The sequence below is a fragment of the Halichoerus grypus genome, chromosome 7 (genome assembly GCF_964656455.1).
Source record: "Halichoerus grypus chromosome 7, mHalGry1.hap1.1, whole genome shotgun sequence".
NCBI lineage: Eukaryota > Metazoa > Chordata > Mammalia > Carnivora > Phocidae > Halichoerus > Halichoerus grypus.
The window spans coordinates 152,408,589-152,427,937 of NC_135718.1; the positions used below are offsets into that span (position 1 = coordinate 152,408,589).

Sequence of the window (19,349 nt, forward strand, 5' to 3'; positions counted from 1 at the left end):
ACCCAATATTATAAGTTAGAAAAGGACTGAACTGGGATCAGGAGCCTTGGCTTCTAGTTGCAGCCCTGTCAACAACAGATTCTAAGATGTGGGTCTGACCAAGTCTCCCTCGGGAGTGCAACTCTTCTATTGCAAAGGGAGTGGCATTGGGTAGAGAAGTTCAAGATCCTACCAGGTGCTCACACTTAGCATTCTTGGCACGAGGAACATTTTCCAAAGAGAGGAAGATCCCAAAGTAGTTCCTAGGAGTCATGGACCAGCTGAACCACACGTGGACCCAGAGTTTCCTTCTTGCTGGTTTCCCTGCCCCCAGCACGCTTCGGCCTCTGGCGTTCTTGGGCACCCTGTGCATCTACCTCCTCACGCTGGCAGGGAACTTGTTCATCATTGTGCTGGTGCAGGCAGATGCAGGACTGTCCACGCCCATGTACTTCTTCATCAGTGTCCTCTCCTTCCTGGAACTCTGGTATGTCAGCACCACAGTGCCCACACTGCTGCGCACGTGGCTCCGTGGACGCTCGCCCATCCCGGCAGCGCTGTGCTTCACCCAGCTGTATGTCTTCCACTCCCTGGGCATGACCGAGTGCTACCTGCTGGGGGTCATGGCGCTGGACCGCTACCTGGCCATCTGCCGCCCACTCCACTACCACGCACTCATGAGCAGAAAGGTGCGGTTATGGCTGGCAGGGGCCACGTGGGTGGCCGGCTTCTCTGCGGCACTGGTGCCGGCCAGCCTCACAGCCAGTCTGCCCTTCTGCTTCAGAGAGGTGGCCCACTACTTTTGTGACCTGGCCCCACTGATGCGGCTGGCGTGTGTGGACACGGGCTGGAACGCTCGAGTCCATGGGACCGTGATTGGCGTGGCCACTGGCTGCAACTTTGTGCTCATTTTAGGACTCTACGGGGGTATCCTAAGGGCTGTGCTGAAGCTGCCCTCGGCTGGCAGCCGGGCCAAGGCCTTCTCCACCTGCTCCTCCCATGTGACCGTGGTGGCCCTATTCTTTGGCTCTGCCTTCATGGTGTATGTGGGGCCACCCGAGAGCCGCTCCAAGGGCACAGACATGCGTATTGCCCTGGTGCATGCCCTTCTCACCCCGTTCCTCAACCCCATCATCTATGCCCTTCGCAACAAGGAGGTGAAGGAGGCTGTCAGAAGGGTCACCCAGAGGATTAGGGCTATGTTGAAGGGACCCTGAGGATCTACAGAGTCATATGGTGACTGTAGGATTTAATTGGTTAGTCGATCAAACAATCAATCAAATAATTTTTTCAAACACACTCCATATTCCAATTCAAGTGGACTGAGTCTTGGATTGAGGCAAACTGAGAACATTGTAGGGATCAGAGAGACATGACCTCTGAACCCTTACCTACCTAACAGGGGTGAAAGGACATATCTGAGAAAAAAATAACCAAAAATAAGGATACAGGTGCGGATATTTAGGCGAACTTAGAACTTAGATGGAACTGTGTTTGAAAGAGTTTGGAAGAACAAAAGCTGACTGTGGGATTATGTTCCGGATGGGATTCTTGGAGAAGCTCCAAGAAAGGAGGGAAACAAGATTACCAAATGAAAAACGAAAGAACTTCTAAGGTGAATGTTCAGATGTGGATTGGGAAACCATGGGCAGATGGCTGGTAGAAGCACACGGCTCCATGGTCCTGGAATCCTGCAGTACAAGAAAGGTTGAAGCCGTAGCTGGGAATTTATTCTCTTAAGGGGAAGACCGGGGGTTAGAGATAAGGGTGCTGGTGGTGCTGGTGGTTAGAAGTGAGTCACAGAAATGTGTCCTGCACTGTGAGTTTGAGATCATCAGTTAGTCATCCGGGCAACATCAGGGATGGACTCCTATGAGTGCAGTGCTAGCTCTGGGAACCAAGAGGAGATAATAAAAAGAAGGCATGATTTCTGTTTTCAGAGAGTTTGCAGTTCTGTTTTGAAGACTCGGTCCTCCATCTCTCTCCCTGTCTCCCACCTTCCCATCCTCTCTTCCCGCTGCACCACCTCCATCACCACCACCATCACCACCATGACCATCACCACCTCCATCACCACCAGTGACATATTGACTAATACCAAGAAATAAACATTTCAGTTTTGCTCTATGTCCCTCGATGGTGGGGGGAGGTCATGAAATTGGAGGGAAGCAGTGCCTGGATTGGCAGAAAGGGACTGAGGGAAAGTAAAGTAGCCACGCAGACATTGATTCTGATATTTCCCCAACCCTCAGACCTTGGAATCCTAATCCCCTGGGGACCTAGATGGGACTTCTCTGAAAGTTCCCTTCAGACCAGAAGTGGAACTGTAGGATCCTCACAGGCGACGCCTTGTCTCAGGATAACACGGTAGCAACTCTACTGAGAATACAAAAAGAAAACTTATTTTTTAAAATAATTCTGGGCAGCCTTTTAGAAAAAATGATAGAGTGAATGGGTTTTGGGTTTCCAGTTTTTTCCTAATGATGTTGAGATACTTTATTTCTAATGCAAGGATGACTTGGTGTTTATTTTAACTTATTTTACTGGAAGGAAAATGTATGCGGGGTGACATAGTAGCACTGACGTCCCTCCCAAATCAGTAATCCTCACTAGAGCTATAGGATGTTTGGGAATCCCCACTTATTAAGTGAAGATAGACTGTCCCACTTGAGGTTTTTCTAAGGGCAATGTAGCCTTGGCCTCAGGTCAATTTTCCCTGACCATCCAGCCCAGATCTGGACTACATTCTCTGCTCTGAGCTTTGGCGGGGGTCCTAAGTAAGAAGAAAATCCTTTTAATATTATTAAACCATGAAGGCTAATCTTATGGGGAGTAACAACAACAGCAGAAATCGAACCCATCCCTAGCCAAAGCGATTGTTGCTTTCTTGCGGGAGTGGATGAGGGACCAGAAGGGCCTATCCTGGTGAGACAAGGGAACAAGGTTCAATCCCAGGTTAAGCCACCATAGAATGTTTGAAGACTTACTTGGAGTAGACACCCTCTGCATGTAGGTGAACTCCTGGGTTAGGCAGGGCCTAAGCAGCCATCTGCTCAAAATCCCTCTTGTCTTTACAGAAGATAAAACTGAAGTCGGTAGGTGGGAAATAACCTGAACAAGTTACATGGGAATTTAGAAATAGGCTGGGAATGGATAGCACCAAGGGTTTCTAACCCTTCCCACCATATCACCAGGGTGCATGCCCTCTAAGTTGCCGTGTTGACCTGAAACTGAAGGTCTGTGGCCTTGACCAAGCGCCACACAGCGGGAGATGCGGTCAGTGGCCTGCAAATTCGGAGGGTCATGGGAGTCTGCAGGGGGCCTGCCTCTCCCACAGAATAAATGTCCCACTTACAGAGAACATGGCCTGCCATGGGGCACGTACGACGCTTTCTCTGGCCAGCTTTCAGCCCCAGGCATCCTGCAGTTTCTACTTTGCCATCCAGAGGTAGGAGTGGGTTCCCTCCTCCGTGGAACCATCCCGAGCTCCTGTCTAACCCCACAATCTCTTATGCAGACGTGCCATTTATACTGGAGTATTTTGTGTCCGTTTTCTCATTACATTTCCCACAACAGGAAAATGGATGCATTTCTTTCCAAGATCAGTTAGTGGATGAAGAGTCTGACCTCATTTCAAAAATGTCAACTCTCCCGATCAAGAGGAAAGAACAGCATTTAACAAAACAGAGTCTGATGGTGCCCACCGAGTCTTCGCTTTCTCTGCCATTCCTGCCACCTGTTGGCTTTTCAGAGCCTGTGTGAACCCAGAAGTAACATTTCACTTAAATGTAGGCCAGATGCAGAAAATCCTTTTAAACAGGATTTACATGAGCCTACAGAGTCATTCGTGGAAGGGTATTTTGTTCTCCACCGTCATAAAGTTCTAAAAATAAGAAATTATAGGTAATTTCTTTAGTTCTTTGCCTCCCTTAGTGAACAAGTGACAGCCTTTTTGAGCTTTCCCAAAAAGTGGGCGGGGGGGCATTGATTAACCAAGGGGCAAATGAGGCTCAGCAAGTCACCTGGAATCTCCTTGGGGAAACCATAACCATAAATAATGAATTTTATTTTAGTGAGAATGTGCATCCAAGACCTACCTGAATGTGAAAGCTTGATGGTGGGACCTGGCAATTTGTGTTTCCACAAGCCTCAAGATGATCTGGAGCAAGGTCAAGTCTGAGAACCACTGACCTGATCTGATCGGTGAAATTGGACGAGGACCTGGGCATGTGTGGCCAGCCCTCTGCTCTGCTCCCCTGCTTGGGAGCCCCCCGTCCCTTTGTGCGTTCTGCTCAATGCCATGGATTAGAAGGGGACTGTCCCTATGGAGGAAGTCCCATAATCAGGTGGGGGAACCATAAGCAAAATGATTACTCCCACTGCCAAAGTAAGACATCCGACACCCCCAAGTAAATAATACACCAGATAGATAGATAAATCCTAAGTAAGGATATAAATCATTTAAAGATACTAATTGTCAGAACCCACCCACTGAAGGCACATAAAATACGGATTGACTTGAAGCACGCATGGAATTAAACGCATGCTAGGCTATAAAATAAGGTACACTAAAGTGGGTGAGCCCTTTGTCCTGAAGATCTAACGTATAGCTTGGTGGCCATAGTTAACGATACTGTATTGTCTATTTAACATCTGCTTAAGTGGGTAGATCTCCAGAGTTCTTGACACACAAAAAAAGGAAGAAAGAAAGAAAATGAAGTTATGTGAGGTGGTGGATATTTTATTAGCTTGATCGTGACAATCATTTCACAGTGAGCAGTACGCCCCCCCCCTTAGCCTCAGTTTGGTACCCACAGTCCATCATGGTCCGGAAGCAGAGGATCGTCCTTCTGACGTATCTTCACAAGGTCAATGGTAGCCTCGCGCTCCTTCACTCACCTCCTTGACCCCACCACGTGGGTGTTTTATCACATCATCACGAGGAGAAGGAGGGTGAGTGGAGTACAACCAGGTATTTTGAGAGAGGGTGAGAGACCACACTCACCTAACTTTTATCACAGTATCTTCTCATAATTGTTCTATTTTATTGTTAGCTATTATTGTTGATCTCTTACTCTAATTTAATTTTTTAAGATTTTATTTAAATTCAAGTGAGTTAACATACAGTGTATTATTAGTTTCAGGGGTACAATTTAGTGATTCGTCACTTGCACATAACACCCAGTGCTCATCACAACAAGTGCCCTCCTTAATGCCCATCCCCCAGTGACCCCATCCCCCTACCCCCTCCCCTCCAGCAGCCTTCAGTTTGTTTCCTATAGTTAAGAGTCTCTTGCTGTAATTTATCAATCAAACTTGTTCACAGGTATGTATGTACAGGAAAAAACATAATGTGTATGTATATCCACAGTTTCTGGCATCCACTGGGGGTCTTGGAACACATTACCCACAGAAAAGAAGGGACTAGTACATACGTAAATCAAAACATCAAATTGTACACCTTAAATACAAACAATTTCTATTTGTCAATCGTAAAAGTCAAATAAAATAAGCCTCAACACGGTTAAGAGAATTAATATTATATAGACTGGCTTTTAACTCATGACATAAGTAAATTTATAATAAGTAACTAAATGATAAATTTTAAATGTCCATATTTTGATATTTAAAAGAGCACTTCTAAACAACTTATGAATCTAAGAAGAAATTATAAAGGTAAGTATAAAACATTCAGACCTGAACAATAATAAAAAAATCATAATTTCAAAACTTCTGGGTAAAGCCGAAGTGCTTCTTAGAGAGAAATTTGTAACCTCAAATGTTTACATTGTAAGAGAAGGAATGTGCAAAATTAGTCTAAAGTAGGAACTAAGAAAAATAATATCAGAGAAGAAAACGAAGAAAGTTGAAGGAAGAAAAAGATACATAGGGGAGCAGAAATTAATATAATAAAATATACAACAAAGAGGATATATAAATTAAAGAGTTCATTCTAGGAAAAAAAGAATAAAACTCCTGACAAGACTAACCAACAAGAGGAAGAGAGGGGTAAAAAGAAGAAATATGAAGAATGAAAAATAAACTATCCGTTTAAGCCACAAAGTTTAAAATGATAAGATGATAACTATAAACAATATACACCAACTAACTAAAATTAGTTAGCTAGATTTGTTTTTAGGAAATTTAAAATTATCAATGTCAAGTTCAAAAGCAGTGGAAAATCTTAATAGCGAATTAGTTAAAAATTTTCCTCTAAAGAAAACATCAAACCCAGGTAGCTTAACAAGTAAGTCCTACCAAGTACTAAAGAAAAAGGTAACTACTGTGTTTAGCCCCTCTAGAGAACAGAATTCCTGGAAATACCACTCAACGATGCATTTTAAGAAGATTTCCTGATACTGATTCCAAAATAAATAAAACCAGTGTAAGAAGAAAGACTCAGAGACCAGTCTCACTCATTAACATCAATGCAAAATTTGCCCTCCACATACCCCGAAGCCAAATTCAGTCATCTGTACTAAGTGGTTATGACTGAGATTGGTTTATCTCAGGAATGTAAGATTGACCTAACATTTGAAAAGTGAATAGTACAATTTATCATATTAATGGATTAAAAAAGAAAAAAACGATGATTATCTCTTTTGGTGCAGGAATAAAAACACATTCGATAATCATTCATAATTTAAAAATGAGAAACTACAACAAAGTTACAAATAGAAAAAAAAAAAACCTTCCTGATAAGGCATTTTATTTCTTTAAGATTTTATTTATTTGAGAGAGAGAGAGAGAGAGAGAGAGATGGTGAGAGACAGCAGGGAGGAGAGGGAGAAACAGGCTCCCCACTGAGCAGGGAGCCTGATGTGTGGCTCAATAAATTAAATATAGGGCCATTCAAAGAGGTTTGAGTATAAAAAGAAAGAAAACCGCAGGCATAGAAACAGCAAAACAATGGATGACCTAAGAATCATTTGTATTTAATTGGGAAGTATTTTTTTCTTAGCAGCAAATATGACCCTGTGATCATGACCTGAGCAGAAGGTGGATGCTTATCCGACTGAGCCACACAGGCGCCCCTGATAAGGCACTTCTAAAAATCATGCAGGAGACCTCATAGTGAATCATGAAAAGCATTTCCTTTAAGATTGAGAGTGAAACAAGATTAATGTCTAGGAGGTACTTGTTATCGCAGCAAAAAGCAAAAGGAATAAAGAAATTAAAAGAATAAACACTGGGAAAAGTTGTAATTATTTTTAGATGTATTCTTACTTATGTTGAAGCATAGATAACCACAGATAAATTATTAAAATTGATATGGAGGGTCGACCAGTGTGCTGGTCACAATTCAATGAAAAAAAAAAGCCAATTGCATTATTGTATAACAACAGCAATCATAAAATATAATTAAAGAGAAATCAAGTGTCTGTTTGCCATTTGTATATCTTCTTTCACGAACTTGAATTTAAATAAAATCTTAAAAAAGAGAATTCATTATAGCAGCAAAATATATATAAAGTACTTAACAAAAGATGTTCAAACTTTTGGAGAAATTCTTATAAATTTGTATTCAAGGTCATTATCGAACACTTTTATAAATCATGATGAGATAGAACACACTCGTGGTTTGGGAAATCAATATTAGGAAAACATCTCTGCACCCTGAATTGGCCTTTTTTTTTTTAAGATTTTATTTATTTGTCAGAGAAAGAGAGAGGGAGTGAGCACAAGCAGGGGGAGTGTGAGAGGGAGAAGCAAGCTCCCCGCTGAGCAGGGAGCCTGATGTGGGCCTTGATCCCAGGACCCTGGGACCATGACCTGAGCCGAAGGCAGACGCTTCACTGACTGAGCCACCCAGGCGTCCCATGAATTGGCCTTTTGATAAAACAATATCTCACACAATTTCCAAATGTGGTGTTCATGGGATTTGACAATCTTCCCCAAAGTTAAGAATAGTCATAGCATTCAAGAAGAAAGGGAAGAAAAGGTGGCATATGGGGGTAGAGTGGGGCAGGGGGTTGGTGACAGCATTTCCACCAGACATCAGGTGAGTCAGATTTATAAAATAATTCAGTTATACTCAGTGGCCTATGAAAGGGACAGCATTAGAAGAAATTATAACTTAAACTTTGGTTTATATAATAAAGAACTATTTTGAATGTAAATCTTTTCTCTAATGGCTTTTTAGAAATAGAACTAAAATGGGCCATGTGGGGGAGTATTAAATACACATGACAAGCAGAACAATATTCAGCATTTGGAATCCTGAACAAGAGGTTGTAGGGTGCCTGTCATGGTTTATAAAAAGATGCACATAATTTCAGCATAAAAATTGCCAAAGGACTTTTACTTATTTATTTATTTATTTAGATTCCTACACATGTGAACAGAAGGGAAGAAGAAAGTGAATGTGATTATCACTTTAGAAATTAAGAGCTGTTCTGAATTTTCATAATTTTTTGTCTTGGAAAACAAAGGCCATTTTTTGGGGTGGGGAGATATACTTTCAGATATCGCTGAAATGACTGGCCACAAGTAAAGTCATGAACCATTCATAGTCTCTCATCGTAGACATGGTTTATGATGCGCTTGGATCTACTAAATAATCTGCATAATGAAAATTAGCATGGAAACAAAACAGACATGCTCTGTGCCCAGGGTAGACTTCTGGGCAGCGTCGGCGGGAATCTCATCTAAGAGGCTTGCTTCGATGTGATTCCTGTGCACGATGTGGTCTGGTTTCCAGGGGCTCACAGAATTCTATTTTTATGCTTCTCTTATTAATAACAATCAAGAGATTTATTTAAAAGTTTCTAAACAAACTTTGAAGTCCAAGTGATAGCTTTATAGTTTCCTTCTAGTTACAGCTTCTTTCTTTTCTAGTGGGTGGCTATTCTGCAATTTTCATTTGTCTTCTTCAACAGGGTTTATATGACACTCTGCTGTGACTGCTGCTGTCATGGGGGCTGGTGGGTGTCGTCTCTGCCATCTGCAAGTCACACAAAGGACTCTGCCGACGAGTTCTAAGTGGCAGGGTGCAGGGTGGATGTGCGCTCTGCAAGGCGTGACAAGTGACTTGAAATGGGCTAGCTCATGTCAGGGGATTTATGGTGGTGCTGGGGGGCCCATTAGAGAAGTGGGTTTCATGCAGGTCCTCACCGGGTGGGACCATGTACTTTGAACTGGGCCAAACCGCAAGTATTCCAAGGACTCTGCGTGAATATCTGCAGCTCGCTGGGTAACAGACTTTGCTTGGTGAGAACCCCCACCACCAAGGATGTTCAGCCAAGATGGGTTTTCTGCTGCCAACACCAATCAAAATTCTTTGTAAATAACACACACACACGCACACACACACGCACGTGTGCATGTCCCCTTTGTCTTTAAAAATCCCTGATGTTTGTTCCCTAGGAGGACACAATTTGGGTTGCCACCTGAATCTCTGCTCTCCGAATTACAATGATAAGACCCCAAATAAATGCTTTTGTCTGTTTCATTTCAGTTCTGCCTCTTCTCTTGGGGGACAAAGCTTATATGTATAGATTGCTTTGAAGCTCAAATGAGAGAAAACTTGTCGAAGAATATCTCTTTTCTCTCCACGCACTTGAGAATTTTAGGCTGGATGGAGGCTTTCTGGGATGCCGAGAGACATCTTTTCAGGGACCATGACAAAGGGAAGCAGTGTCAAAACACCAGAGTCAGAGAAATGTTATTCAAAACAAAGTGTGTGTGCATGGAAGGGATTTCTACATTACAGTCGCAGATCCAACTATGGTCCATGGTCCTAATCAGATCTGTAGCCTGTCTTGGAAATAGATTTTGGTTGGAACCCAGCCCCATCGGTCCCCTCTAGGTATTGTCTGTGGCTCCTTGCCCACTACAACAGCAGAGTGAATGGTTGTGACACAGCCAAAGGGCTTGCACAGGCTGAAGTAGTTACTATGTGGCTCCAATAAGAAGTTGGCCCACCCCTTCCTAGTATTTACATGTTACCCTATAAAGTATAGACTGGTAAACTTTAACAGATTAAATTATAATCCTAGGACAAATTATATGCTCAGGATAAATTAATAAAGTGGCTGCTCATTGTTTTCATGTTTGTTTGTAATTTTGGCATCTCCCCACCGATGGTTCTGGTTCTGAGAGAGCATCCTTAGGTGCTTTGCAGAATACTTTTCTTAGCTCTGCTCAGCTCTTCCCCAAGGCTTCTTACCTTCTATTTCTCTCTGCCTCCATGATCCTAGTCCTATGAGCATGCCCTGCGCACACTTGGGGAGACAAGGGAAGGTGTGAGTTGGGTGAAAGCATTGTTAGGAGATCTTCTAGTTAGATGAACAACTTTTCTCAAAGAATATGTGTTTTATAATAGCTTTGAAGGAAAAGACCTAGGGGTCTGTCACAAGGGTCTTAGCGATGACACTCGAAAGCTTTACTGATAAGCTCAAAGGGAACCTAGAGTATACTCATCAAGTTTGTAGGCGACATGAAGTCAGCAGATGACAGAGTCAGAATCTAACAACCTCGAAAAGCTCCTGGGAAATAGACTGAATGTCACAAGAGGAACCGTAATGGAGGTAAGGAAGAGTCTTGTGTCTGGGCAGAGAAACAAATAAAGCAAGTACAATAACCACGACAAACCCTCCAAACACGTATGGACAGGGAGAAATGTTTATATCTATTTATTAAGGTATTGCTAGGGTCTTCCCTATGCCGGGCACTGTGTTAGACAAGAGGAGTTTAGCATGGAACAGACAAATATGGAATAGACAAACATGATCTCTGCCTTTATGAAGCTTAAAATTCAGTATGGCAATAGAGATTGGATATAAGTTATTAGAAATGAGATGAATTCCTAAGTACAGAGTTCTCTGGAAACATAAGGGGAGACTCTGGTCTATCCTGGTTGTAAATGTTGAGTACATTTATGGGGGGGTATGGGGATAGTTATCAGGGAAACCTTTCTTTAATTCTTGCAACAAACTGTTACTGAATATCTGCTTTGTTCCAAAAGAACAATGCCAGGCACTGAATAATAGTGTTAAACAAACTTGGTCTCTGTCTTCACTGACTTTATAATTTATTGGTAAAAAGAGAGAAATAAGCATATAAATCAAGAATTAAAACATGTACTTATTAAAAGAGTCGCCAGGCTGCAGTGAGCAGAATAGAGGTGGGAAGGTAGGGTGTTCACGTAATGTGGTCACGTAGGACTTCTCTTAAGGGATGTTAGGTGGAGACCAAAGGATGAGGAGGCGTTACCTTGGTGGAGGGGGGCCCAAACAGATGCGCACACCACCGGGATTTTGTTGTAGAGTGTCCTAAGCAGAGGGAAGCGTGATTCAAAAACTTAGGGGATGTAGCTGATTCTTATTTTTATATAAGTCTTTGTAGTCTCGTTGCTGTTTTCAGTAAGCAAGACAGTGACAAAGCCAAACCAATCTGAGAAAGAGGGACCAGTACGTTGAGGTACTTCAACACACATGCAGCTCAGTGGAGGATCTTTGGATGGAAGGAAAGGTAGTCAAGGCAGGACATGAAAGCTGTGTTCTAGTCTTTGTGAATCTAGAGTCTAGTGTGGGGTCCGGACCGATTGCTTCAGGACCATTGTGTGGGAGGGACAAGGAGTTGAGTTTCAGCTCATGGAAACTAAAATGTTAACGATCAGATTGGTCCTTTTATTTTGTAATACAGTGAACTCCTCAATTGGGAAATTATAAATTAATGTTGGAAACACTAGAAAGGAAAATGGCATCATGGCAGGGAGGGAAAGAAGCAAAGTGTGTGGATCACCTCATATGTACTAGACACTATATTCCATTTTTATGTATTTTATCTGAGAAAGAGAAAGACATTCAGCTATCGTGTTCTCACAGAATACCAACATCAGACTAGATCCCTCTGTGATTGTGATAACATGAGAAAGAAAAAGCCTACTTAGTAATCACATATAAGCATGTACAAACATGAGATCACCATACAAACCATAAAAAAAGAATCTCCCTCTCCTAGCGAATATGAGTGACTGCTTCTTTATCAATTACAGCTTTCACCTACCTTCTGGGTAAGATTCATTAAGATGCCCAATCATAGAATCCAATTCAGACCAAGCCCTGCTCCCTTGAGTCTGCCCCCAGACCAGCTAACACGAATCCCTTAGAAATTCCGCTCTAACATCCCCTTACTGAAACCCTGCACGGTGCACATGATGTGTGACCCTCTCAAGGCGGCGAGTCAGTAGAGCTGATTTCGTGAAACTACAGGTGTGTTTCCATCCTTCCGCCAGAAGGCATTGCCGTGCCCGTGATGCGCTCTCTCTAAGGGTGACGAAAATAAGGCTGGAAGAGAAGTAACTTCGATGTGGTTCCAGAGTTACTTTTAGGAGTTTAATTAACAAACATTTACATCTGGGACAGGAAGCAGGAGGGCATATAGACACATTCTAGAATGAATGAGGTTACTTTTTGTGTTCATCTCACTTAAACTTCACCGTACACACTTATGCAGGGACAACATAGACCCAAAGACACACAGGACAGCTTAAGGGCGTGTGGCAATGAGCAGGGCTCAGGAGGACAGGCCTTGAAATAGGCAGCACTTGAGACCTCGGGTACATTTCTTCAACCGCTCCCAACATTTCTGAGCTTAGAAGTGATGAACACGGTTCTCGAGTCAGAGCATGGGCACTTCCAGCTGTGTGACCTGGGGCACATCTTTACACTCTCTGTGCCTTGGTTTTCCCAAATGGGAAATGGGACTACAATTGCACCCACCTCACAGAGTAACTGCAAGGATTTTATTCGTGCATGCGCTATGCTTGGAAAGATATGTGTGACCTTGCAGAGGCTCCGTAAATGGATATTTTGGTAGAGCTGAGGTTGAAATGAAGATTTCTGAGGCTCCAAAACCCCTGCCTTCCCTCCACCTCCCAGAACAGGCAGCTCCTATCAGAGAAGCTTCCTGAAGGAAGAGCGATATAGGGCTGGATCAGGCACATGATCAGGGGAAGTAATTGGTTAGAAAGATTTGGTGAAATACAAAATCTCTTGTGAGGCCAGACAGGAAATGCAAGGGTGCGTGTGGTTATGGGAAGAAGGGTGGGAGGGTGGGGCCATGTTTTCAGAGCCAGAGTCCAAGAGTCTGTGTTAAGAAGTCGGTGGTGATAGGGAGAGGGGAGGTGTCAAGGAAGGGATGGTGAGATGGGGAGCAGTTGGGAGAGCTTCTCGGAGCCCAGGTGGTGGAAGGTGACGTGGCATCCATCCAAGTGCCTTCCCAGGAGGCTGGCCCTGATTCTCACCTGCTTCTGGGGCTGGAGCTCTCTTCCTTGCCTGTGCCCCTTGTGGCCTGAAACAGTCAAGATTGGCTCGGGGGACCCTGCTCCTTGGGGTTGGACTCTCTGAAGAGGAGAAAAGGCTCCTAGATCCAGTCTTGGTCTCCCATGTATGTCTAAGCCTAGCAAGACAGAAACAGATGCAGGCGACGTGCGGCTTCTGGTAGGTGATCTGAGAACCACGCTAGTGATGCAGATTGGGGATGTGAAAGGTGGGACCTACAATAAGGGATTTGAAAACAGCTAATATTTTGAAATTGAATTGGAGTTGGTTTAGTGAAAAGATGACTTAAATAAGGACTTGGAATGTCTGGTTTTGAGAATCATAGACTACCAGGTCCTTCCCATCGTCCTGATGCCCCCGTTTGATACTTAAATTCACTCTACAACCAAGAGAGTGGCTAACTGTGCTAACACCTGCTTTGAAAATGTTGAGAGACAGGAAGCCTTCCTGTGTGCGGCCACAGACTGGCTATGTGCTGGCATGGAGGGCAGAAAGTGGGGTCTTCTGAGAAAATCACTCATGACATGGGAACTGTGAATACAAAGATCTAATGAGGTGTATCATTTTGGGAGCAGCTGCATTTGAAAAGACTTCACCTAGAGAGGGCCGTGTGTAGGCTCTCCAACTGAGGGGTTAAAGACACTTGCTGACATTAGAATTTTAGATCCAGAGGGTGGGTGCTTCTGGAATTATGCCATGTTTGCCTTGACCTACATCTACAGTTGGCTTCAGAAAAGCTAATAGGTAGAAAGAGAAAACATCATCAGTAACAGTTACTATACACCAAAGATGATCAAAAATACTTGTTGAATTTAATTTCTCTGGGTGAGCAAGAATAATGGGTTTTTCCACAGGATTAGGGGAAGGGACGCAAGACAAAATTTACCATGCTAAGTTCCTTTAGATATATTGAGCCTGAGATGCCAATGGGGACAACAAGAAGGGTGTGTTCAGGTGCAACTGAAGAATATAACTTAAATTCAGGCTACAAAAAAGTTCAAGTACATTCACAAAGCATTCACTGAGCTCACAGGTCTGTGCTTGTTGCTCTGGGCATCTGTGGGGATATACGATAGTTAACGAAGTACTACATTTACTCTCAAGGATCTTGCCAATTTCTGGGAAGACAGACTCCTTACAAAGTTGGTACAGTATGCTAAGTGGGCACTGTAAACGTGGAAGAAGGAATCGGTCACTTTTTCCAAGAGAGTCAGGAAAGGCTTCACTGAAGAGCTGGCATTTGACCTAATTTTGAACGATGAGAAGCAGTTGCCGGACAGGGAAAAAAGAAAGAGGGGCAAACCAGAAGCAAAAGGTTAAGAGGGGCACAGATACCAGAAACGCAATGAAGCAAAGATTTCTGTTTTAACATCATTAGTCTCCTATAATTAGAGAGGTGAATGCACAGTCCCTGTAAATACAAGAGGTTCAAGAAGAGTGCCTTACACACTAATAGCTTTGAATCAATTGAGCATTTTAAAATATCAAACTTAGGAGTTTATTTACACTGCAGGGCACTTGGGTTTAAGGGCAATGTTGGGGTTTGGGTGGGTGGTATGAGCTGAGGGGAAAGTATGGGGGCTCTACTATTCAATTAATTAGTTCGATTAAAAAATTGGTTTCATTGAATACTTTGAAGTGAAAGCCATTGTACCAAGTATTAGGATTACAAAATAAGTAAGACACAGCAGATTGTCAGCATGGAAACTAGAATTTGGGCAGGCTCTCCAGAGGCACTGAGACATATATGGGATATGGTGTAGCTGTCACTGGCTACCATTTTTATGCATCTATAGTCACACTGTCTGTGATGGTTTGTGTTGGTGGTTTCTCTCTCTCTCTCTCTTTTTTTGCATTTACTTTACGCTGTGCTTGAAAACGGATAGAATGTGCAACACTTTTTTTTGGTATGAAATTCACCAAGCCAGCTATGCATTTCCCACCTCTACTGATTACCATCGATTTTCTGAACATGCAGGATGTATGCTTCTTGCCTCTTGATCAGGTTCCTTCTGAGTCATGAACCACCCTGCTTGTCTTTTCACCAGCAACACCTGCAAGGCAAATTCACACCTTTGTCTCTGAGCTGGTGGTCAGAATAGTTAAATATCAGTCATGTTTTAAAAACTACATCTGAGGTCCCAAATCACTGGGCGAAACTCCCAGTTGCGACACCGCAGAGGGGAACATGCATTTCCCTAGGTCCAGCTGCTTCCTGTTCTGCGCCCACACATGGGATTTTTGTCTGAAATGTTTATTTTCTTCTTTTAGCTAACTAACTGCTACTGTTCCTGGAAAATTCAGTTCGGGGGCTGCCTCCTCTGAGAAGCCTCTCAGTCACCCTGGGCTGAGGAACGAGCCTCTTCCTCAGCACTCCGTAGCTCTGCGCTTCTCAGGCGATACCAGGATGACTGACTGGTGTGCCGCTTTCCCTTCGAGGCTATCAGCTGTCTGGAGGCAGGGACTGCGCCTTGCTGAAGTCGGATTCCTTCTGCCTGACACATGTGTATTCGAGAAGTATTTGTATTTGTGAACAGAACCATAAGATTTGCCACTGCATTCATCTCATATACAAAACCCACCTTTTGAATCTGACTGAAGGAAACACTATGACCTGGGGAAGGGGGTAGAATGTTTGGGGAAGGGCACATAGTGTAGACAGCATGGAGGGTATGAGTTCAAATCCTGTTTCTGTGACATGGTGTCTATAAGAAAAAGAAGAGTGTCATCATCTCACCATTCTCTCTGTTCTTGAACTTTCCCATCTGTAAAATGGGTATAACAATGGTACTCATCGCTTGTGTGAAAATTAAGTAAAATACAAAACACTTGTAAAAATGCTCGATGTGTTGTGAGCGTTAGCAGTTGTTATCTTTAGAGCAGTATCCCCGGTAGCAGCAGTAATAGTAATAAAATGCTGCCTCTATTAAAAAAAATAAATAAATAAAGAGAAATGAAGTTTTGAGTTGGGTTAGGCAGTCACTTCCACCCAGTTTTGTCTCCCTCCCTCCCCCACCTCCGCCTCCCATGGAACCGCACAACCACTCAAGCTTAGCTGAGTTCGTACTCCTTGGTTTCCCCAAAGTGGGCCACATCAGGGGCTGGCTTTTTGTCTTGCTGCTGTTGGCATACCTGTTCACTATCTGTGGCAACATGCTCATCTTCTTAGTTATACGACTGGATGCAGCCCTACACACACCCATGTACCACTTTGTCAGTATACTCTCCTTCCTGGAGCTGTGGTATACAGCCACCACCATCCCCAAGATGCTGGCCAATCTTCTCAGCGAGAAGAAGACCATTTCTTTTGCAGGATGCCTCCTTCAGACCTACTTCTTCCACTCCCTAGGGGCCTCTGAATGCTACCTTCTTACAGCCATGGCCTATGACCGATACCTGGCCATCTGCCGGCCGCTCCACTACCCCACAGTTATGACCCCAACACTCTGTGGCAAGATGACTGCTGCCTGTTGGACTTGTGGCTTCCTGTGTCCCATTTCTGAAGTCATCCTGGTCTCCCAGCTCCCCTTCTGTGGCTATAATGAAATTCAACACATCTTCTGTGACTTTCCACCTCTGCTGAGTCTGGCCTGCAAGGACACATCTACTAATGTCCTCGTTGACTTTGCCATCAATGCCTTCATCATTCTTCTCACCTTCCTCTTTATTATGGTTTCCTATGGAAGAATCATTGGTGCTGTACTGAAGATAAAAACAGCAGCGGGGAGAAAGAAGGCCTTCTCCACCTGTGCCTCACATCTCACTGTGGTTCTCATCTTTTTTGGCAGCATCATCTTCATGTACGTGCGCCTAAAGAAGAGCTACTCTCTGACACTTGACCGGACACTTGCTGTAGTCTACTCTGTACTGACACCACTGGTCAACCCAATTATCTACAGTCTTCGTAACAAGGAACTCATTAAGGCCATCAAGAGGACCGTCTCCCGCAAAGGGGGGAGAGCTAGTCCTACTCACCACTGACTCTCTACCAAGGTCCTTCTTCCACTTCAATGTTGGCCTCAGAAAAGTTCCATGCATCTTTGTCCTGACCTTGAATAATCTTCCCATTATCACACCTCTATGGATCTCATCTCCTCTTGCCTTCTCAAAGACATAATTTACGTTTTTCTTTAATTTCCTACATCTTTATGGTTTTCCATGTTGTACTTGATCCATGCTTTCAGCATTTAAGAATACTTTAGAGTCTCCCTTCTTAATAAGCACACATATCTCCTTGGCATACATTCTCAGCCAGCTAGAAGTGCATTTCTCTCTGCTCTCATTTCCAATTAAACTTCTCAATGTGATTAATGACACAATCTACCTCCTCTTCTTCACTTTCTACCCACTTTACATCCCGTTGCAATCTGGCTTTGGCTCAACCTTCCAAACAATACTTTGCCAAGATCATTAATGACCTCCATGCTGAATCCATTAGACCCTGCTTGTCTTTCCTCTTTCTTGAACTCTTGATACACGTGACCAGTTCTTACTTCTTAAAAAAGTTTGTCTCTTAGCTTCAATTGCATCATTATCTTTTCATTTTCTCCTTATTCCTTGAATCCATCTTTCTATCTTTTTTTGTCCTGTCTTACTAGATGCTTGAGTTACTCTTACAGCTTTAAATTTCCTACCTAGGCCAGAACTCTTTGAGTTCTTCAAATACATTAAGATTTGTATGGCTCCAAGAACTTCGCACTGTTTCCCCCCAACACTTCATTTGGTTCACTTCTCATTGTGTGAGTGTTTGTTCAAATGTCACATTCAAGTGACATTATCTTTGAGAGGATATTATATGTGATCACCTAATGTATGTTACCTAATATATGTTACTCATTTTTTTCTCTTTTAAATTATGTTTGTTTCCTTCCAAATATGTATCACAACTTATATGTATATATGTAGATAGATAGATGCTATCTATAGTATCTATCAGTATCGATATAATTTGTTGTTCTTTCCTACAAGTCTATAAACTGCATTTGGTCTGAAATCATGTCAGTTTTGTTACTTGCTGTATGTCCAGAATCTAACAAGTGTCTAAACTTGCTGAGTATCAATAAAAATGTCAAGAATGAAAAATATAATGAATCTGACCCACTCCTCTCTCTAACACATTCTGGTCCCTACTCTAATCACTACTGGAACCCGCTCTTTTTTACAGTGCCCTGATCCACTCCAGTTGAACATGCCCCTGTGTCCTGTACAACCAACTTCGACTTGTCCTACCTCTGCCATTTAAATCTCTGGGTAATACTGACAGCCCTTGCTAATCACTAACTGTGTGCTACTCTCAGTTATCTTTTCTGGATCTCTATTTCTTTATTCACAAACTGTGGTGGGCAGGTAAACTATCTTTAGGTGATGTTCACTGCTGACATTATATGGTTCTAAGACCCCATTTAACCCTTGACTTTCTTTTACATCAAAAGATGTCTTCTGGGGTCTTGAATTCCAAGACTAGCCATTTGTCACAAAATGAGAGTTTTTTTCTGAGTCACAAGTTTCCCAGACTCTTTTTAGATTAAGATTTTTATCTTAAAATTAAGATTAAGAATTTTATCTTAAAATACATTTATTAGTGGTATATATATACAATGGAATATTACACAGCCATCAAAAGGAATGAGATCTTGCCATTTGCAGCGACGTGGATGGAACTGGAGGGTATTATGCTGAGCGAAATAAGTCAGAGAAAGACATGTATCATATGACCTCACTGATATGAGGAATTCTTAATCTCAGGAAACAAACTGAGGGTTGCTGGAGTGGGGGTGGGGTGGGAGGGATGGGGTGGCTGGGTGATAGACATTGGGGAGGGTATGTGCTATGGTGACTGCTGTGAATTGTGTAAGACTGTTGAATCACAGATCTGTACCTCTGAAACAAATAATGCAATATATGTTAAGAAAAAAAAAAAGAAGAAGAAGAAGATAGCAGGAGGGGAAGAATGGAGGGGGGGAAATCGGAGGGGTAGACGAACTATGAGAGACGATGGACTCTGAAAAACAAACTGAGGGTTCTAGAGGGGAGGGGGGTGGGAGGATGGGTTAGCCTGGTGATGGGTATTGAGGAGGGCACGTT

At 43.0% G+C, this 19,349-nt stretch overlaps 2 protein-coding genes across 2 annotated transcripts; both read left to right on the top strand.

Annotated features, from left to right (window-relative positions):
* The first annotated feature begins 251 nt into the window (after positions 1-251).
* Positions 252-1,196, top strand: LOC118521343 (olfactory receptor 6N2-like). Its single transcript, XM_036069836.2, has one exon. The coding sequence runs from the start codon at positions 252-254 to the stop codon at positions 1,194-1,196; it is 945 nt and encodes a 314-aa protein (XP_035925729.2).
* Positions 1,197-16,292: 15,096 nt separating this feature from the next.
* Positions 16,293-17,567, top strand: LOC118521356 (olfactory receptor 6N2). Its single transcript, XM_036069850.2, has one exon. It carries the CDS (start codon positions 16,293-16,295, stop codon positions 17,244-17,246), a length of 954 nt encoding a protein of 317 aa, XP_035925743.1. The 3' UTR covers positions 17,247-17,567.
* Positions 17,568-19,349: the final 1,782 nt, after the last annotated feature.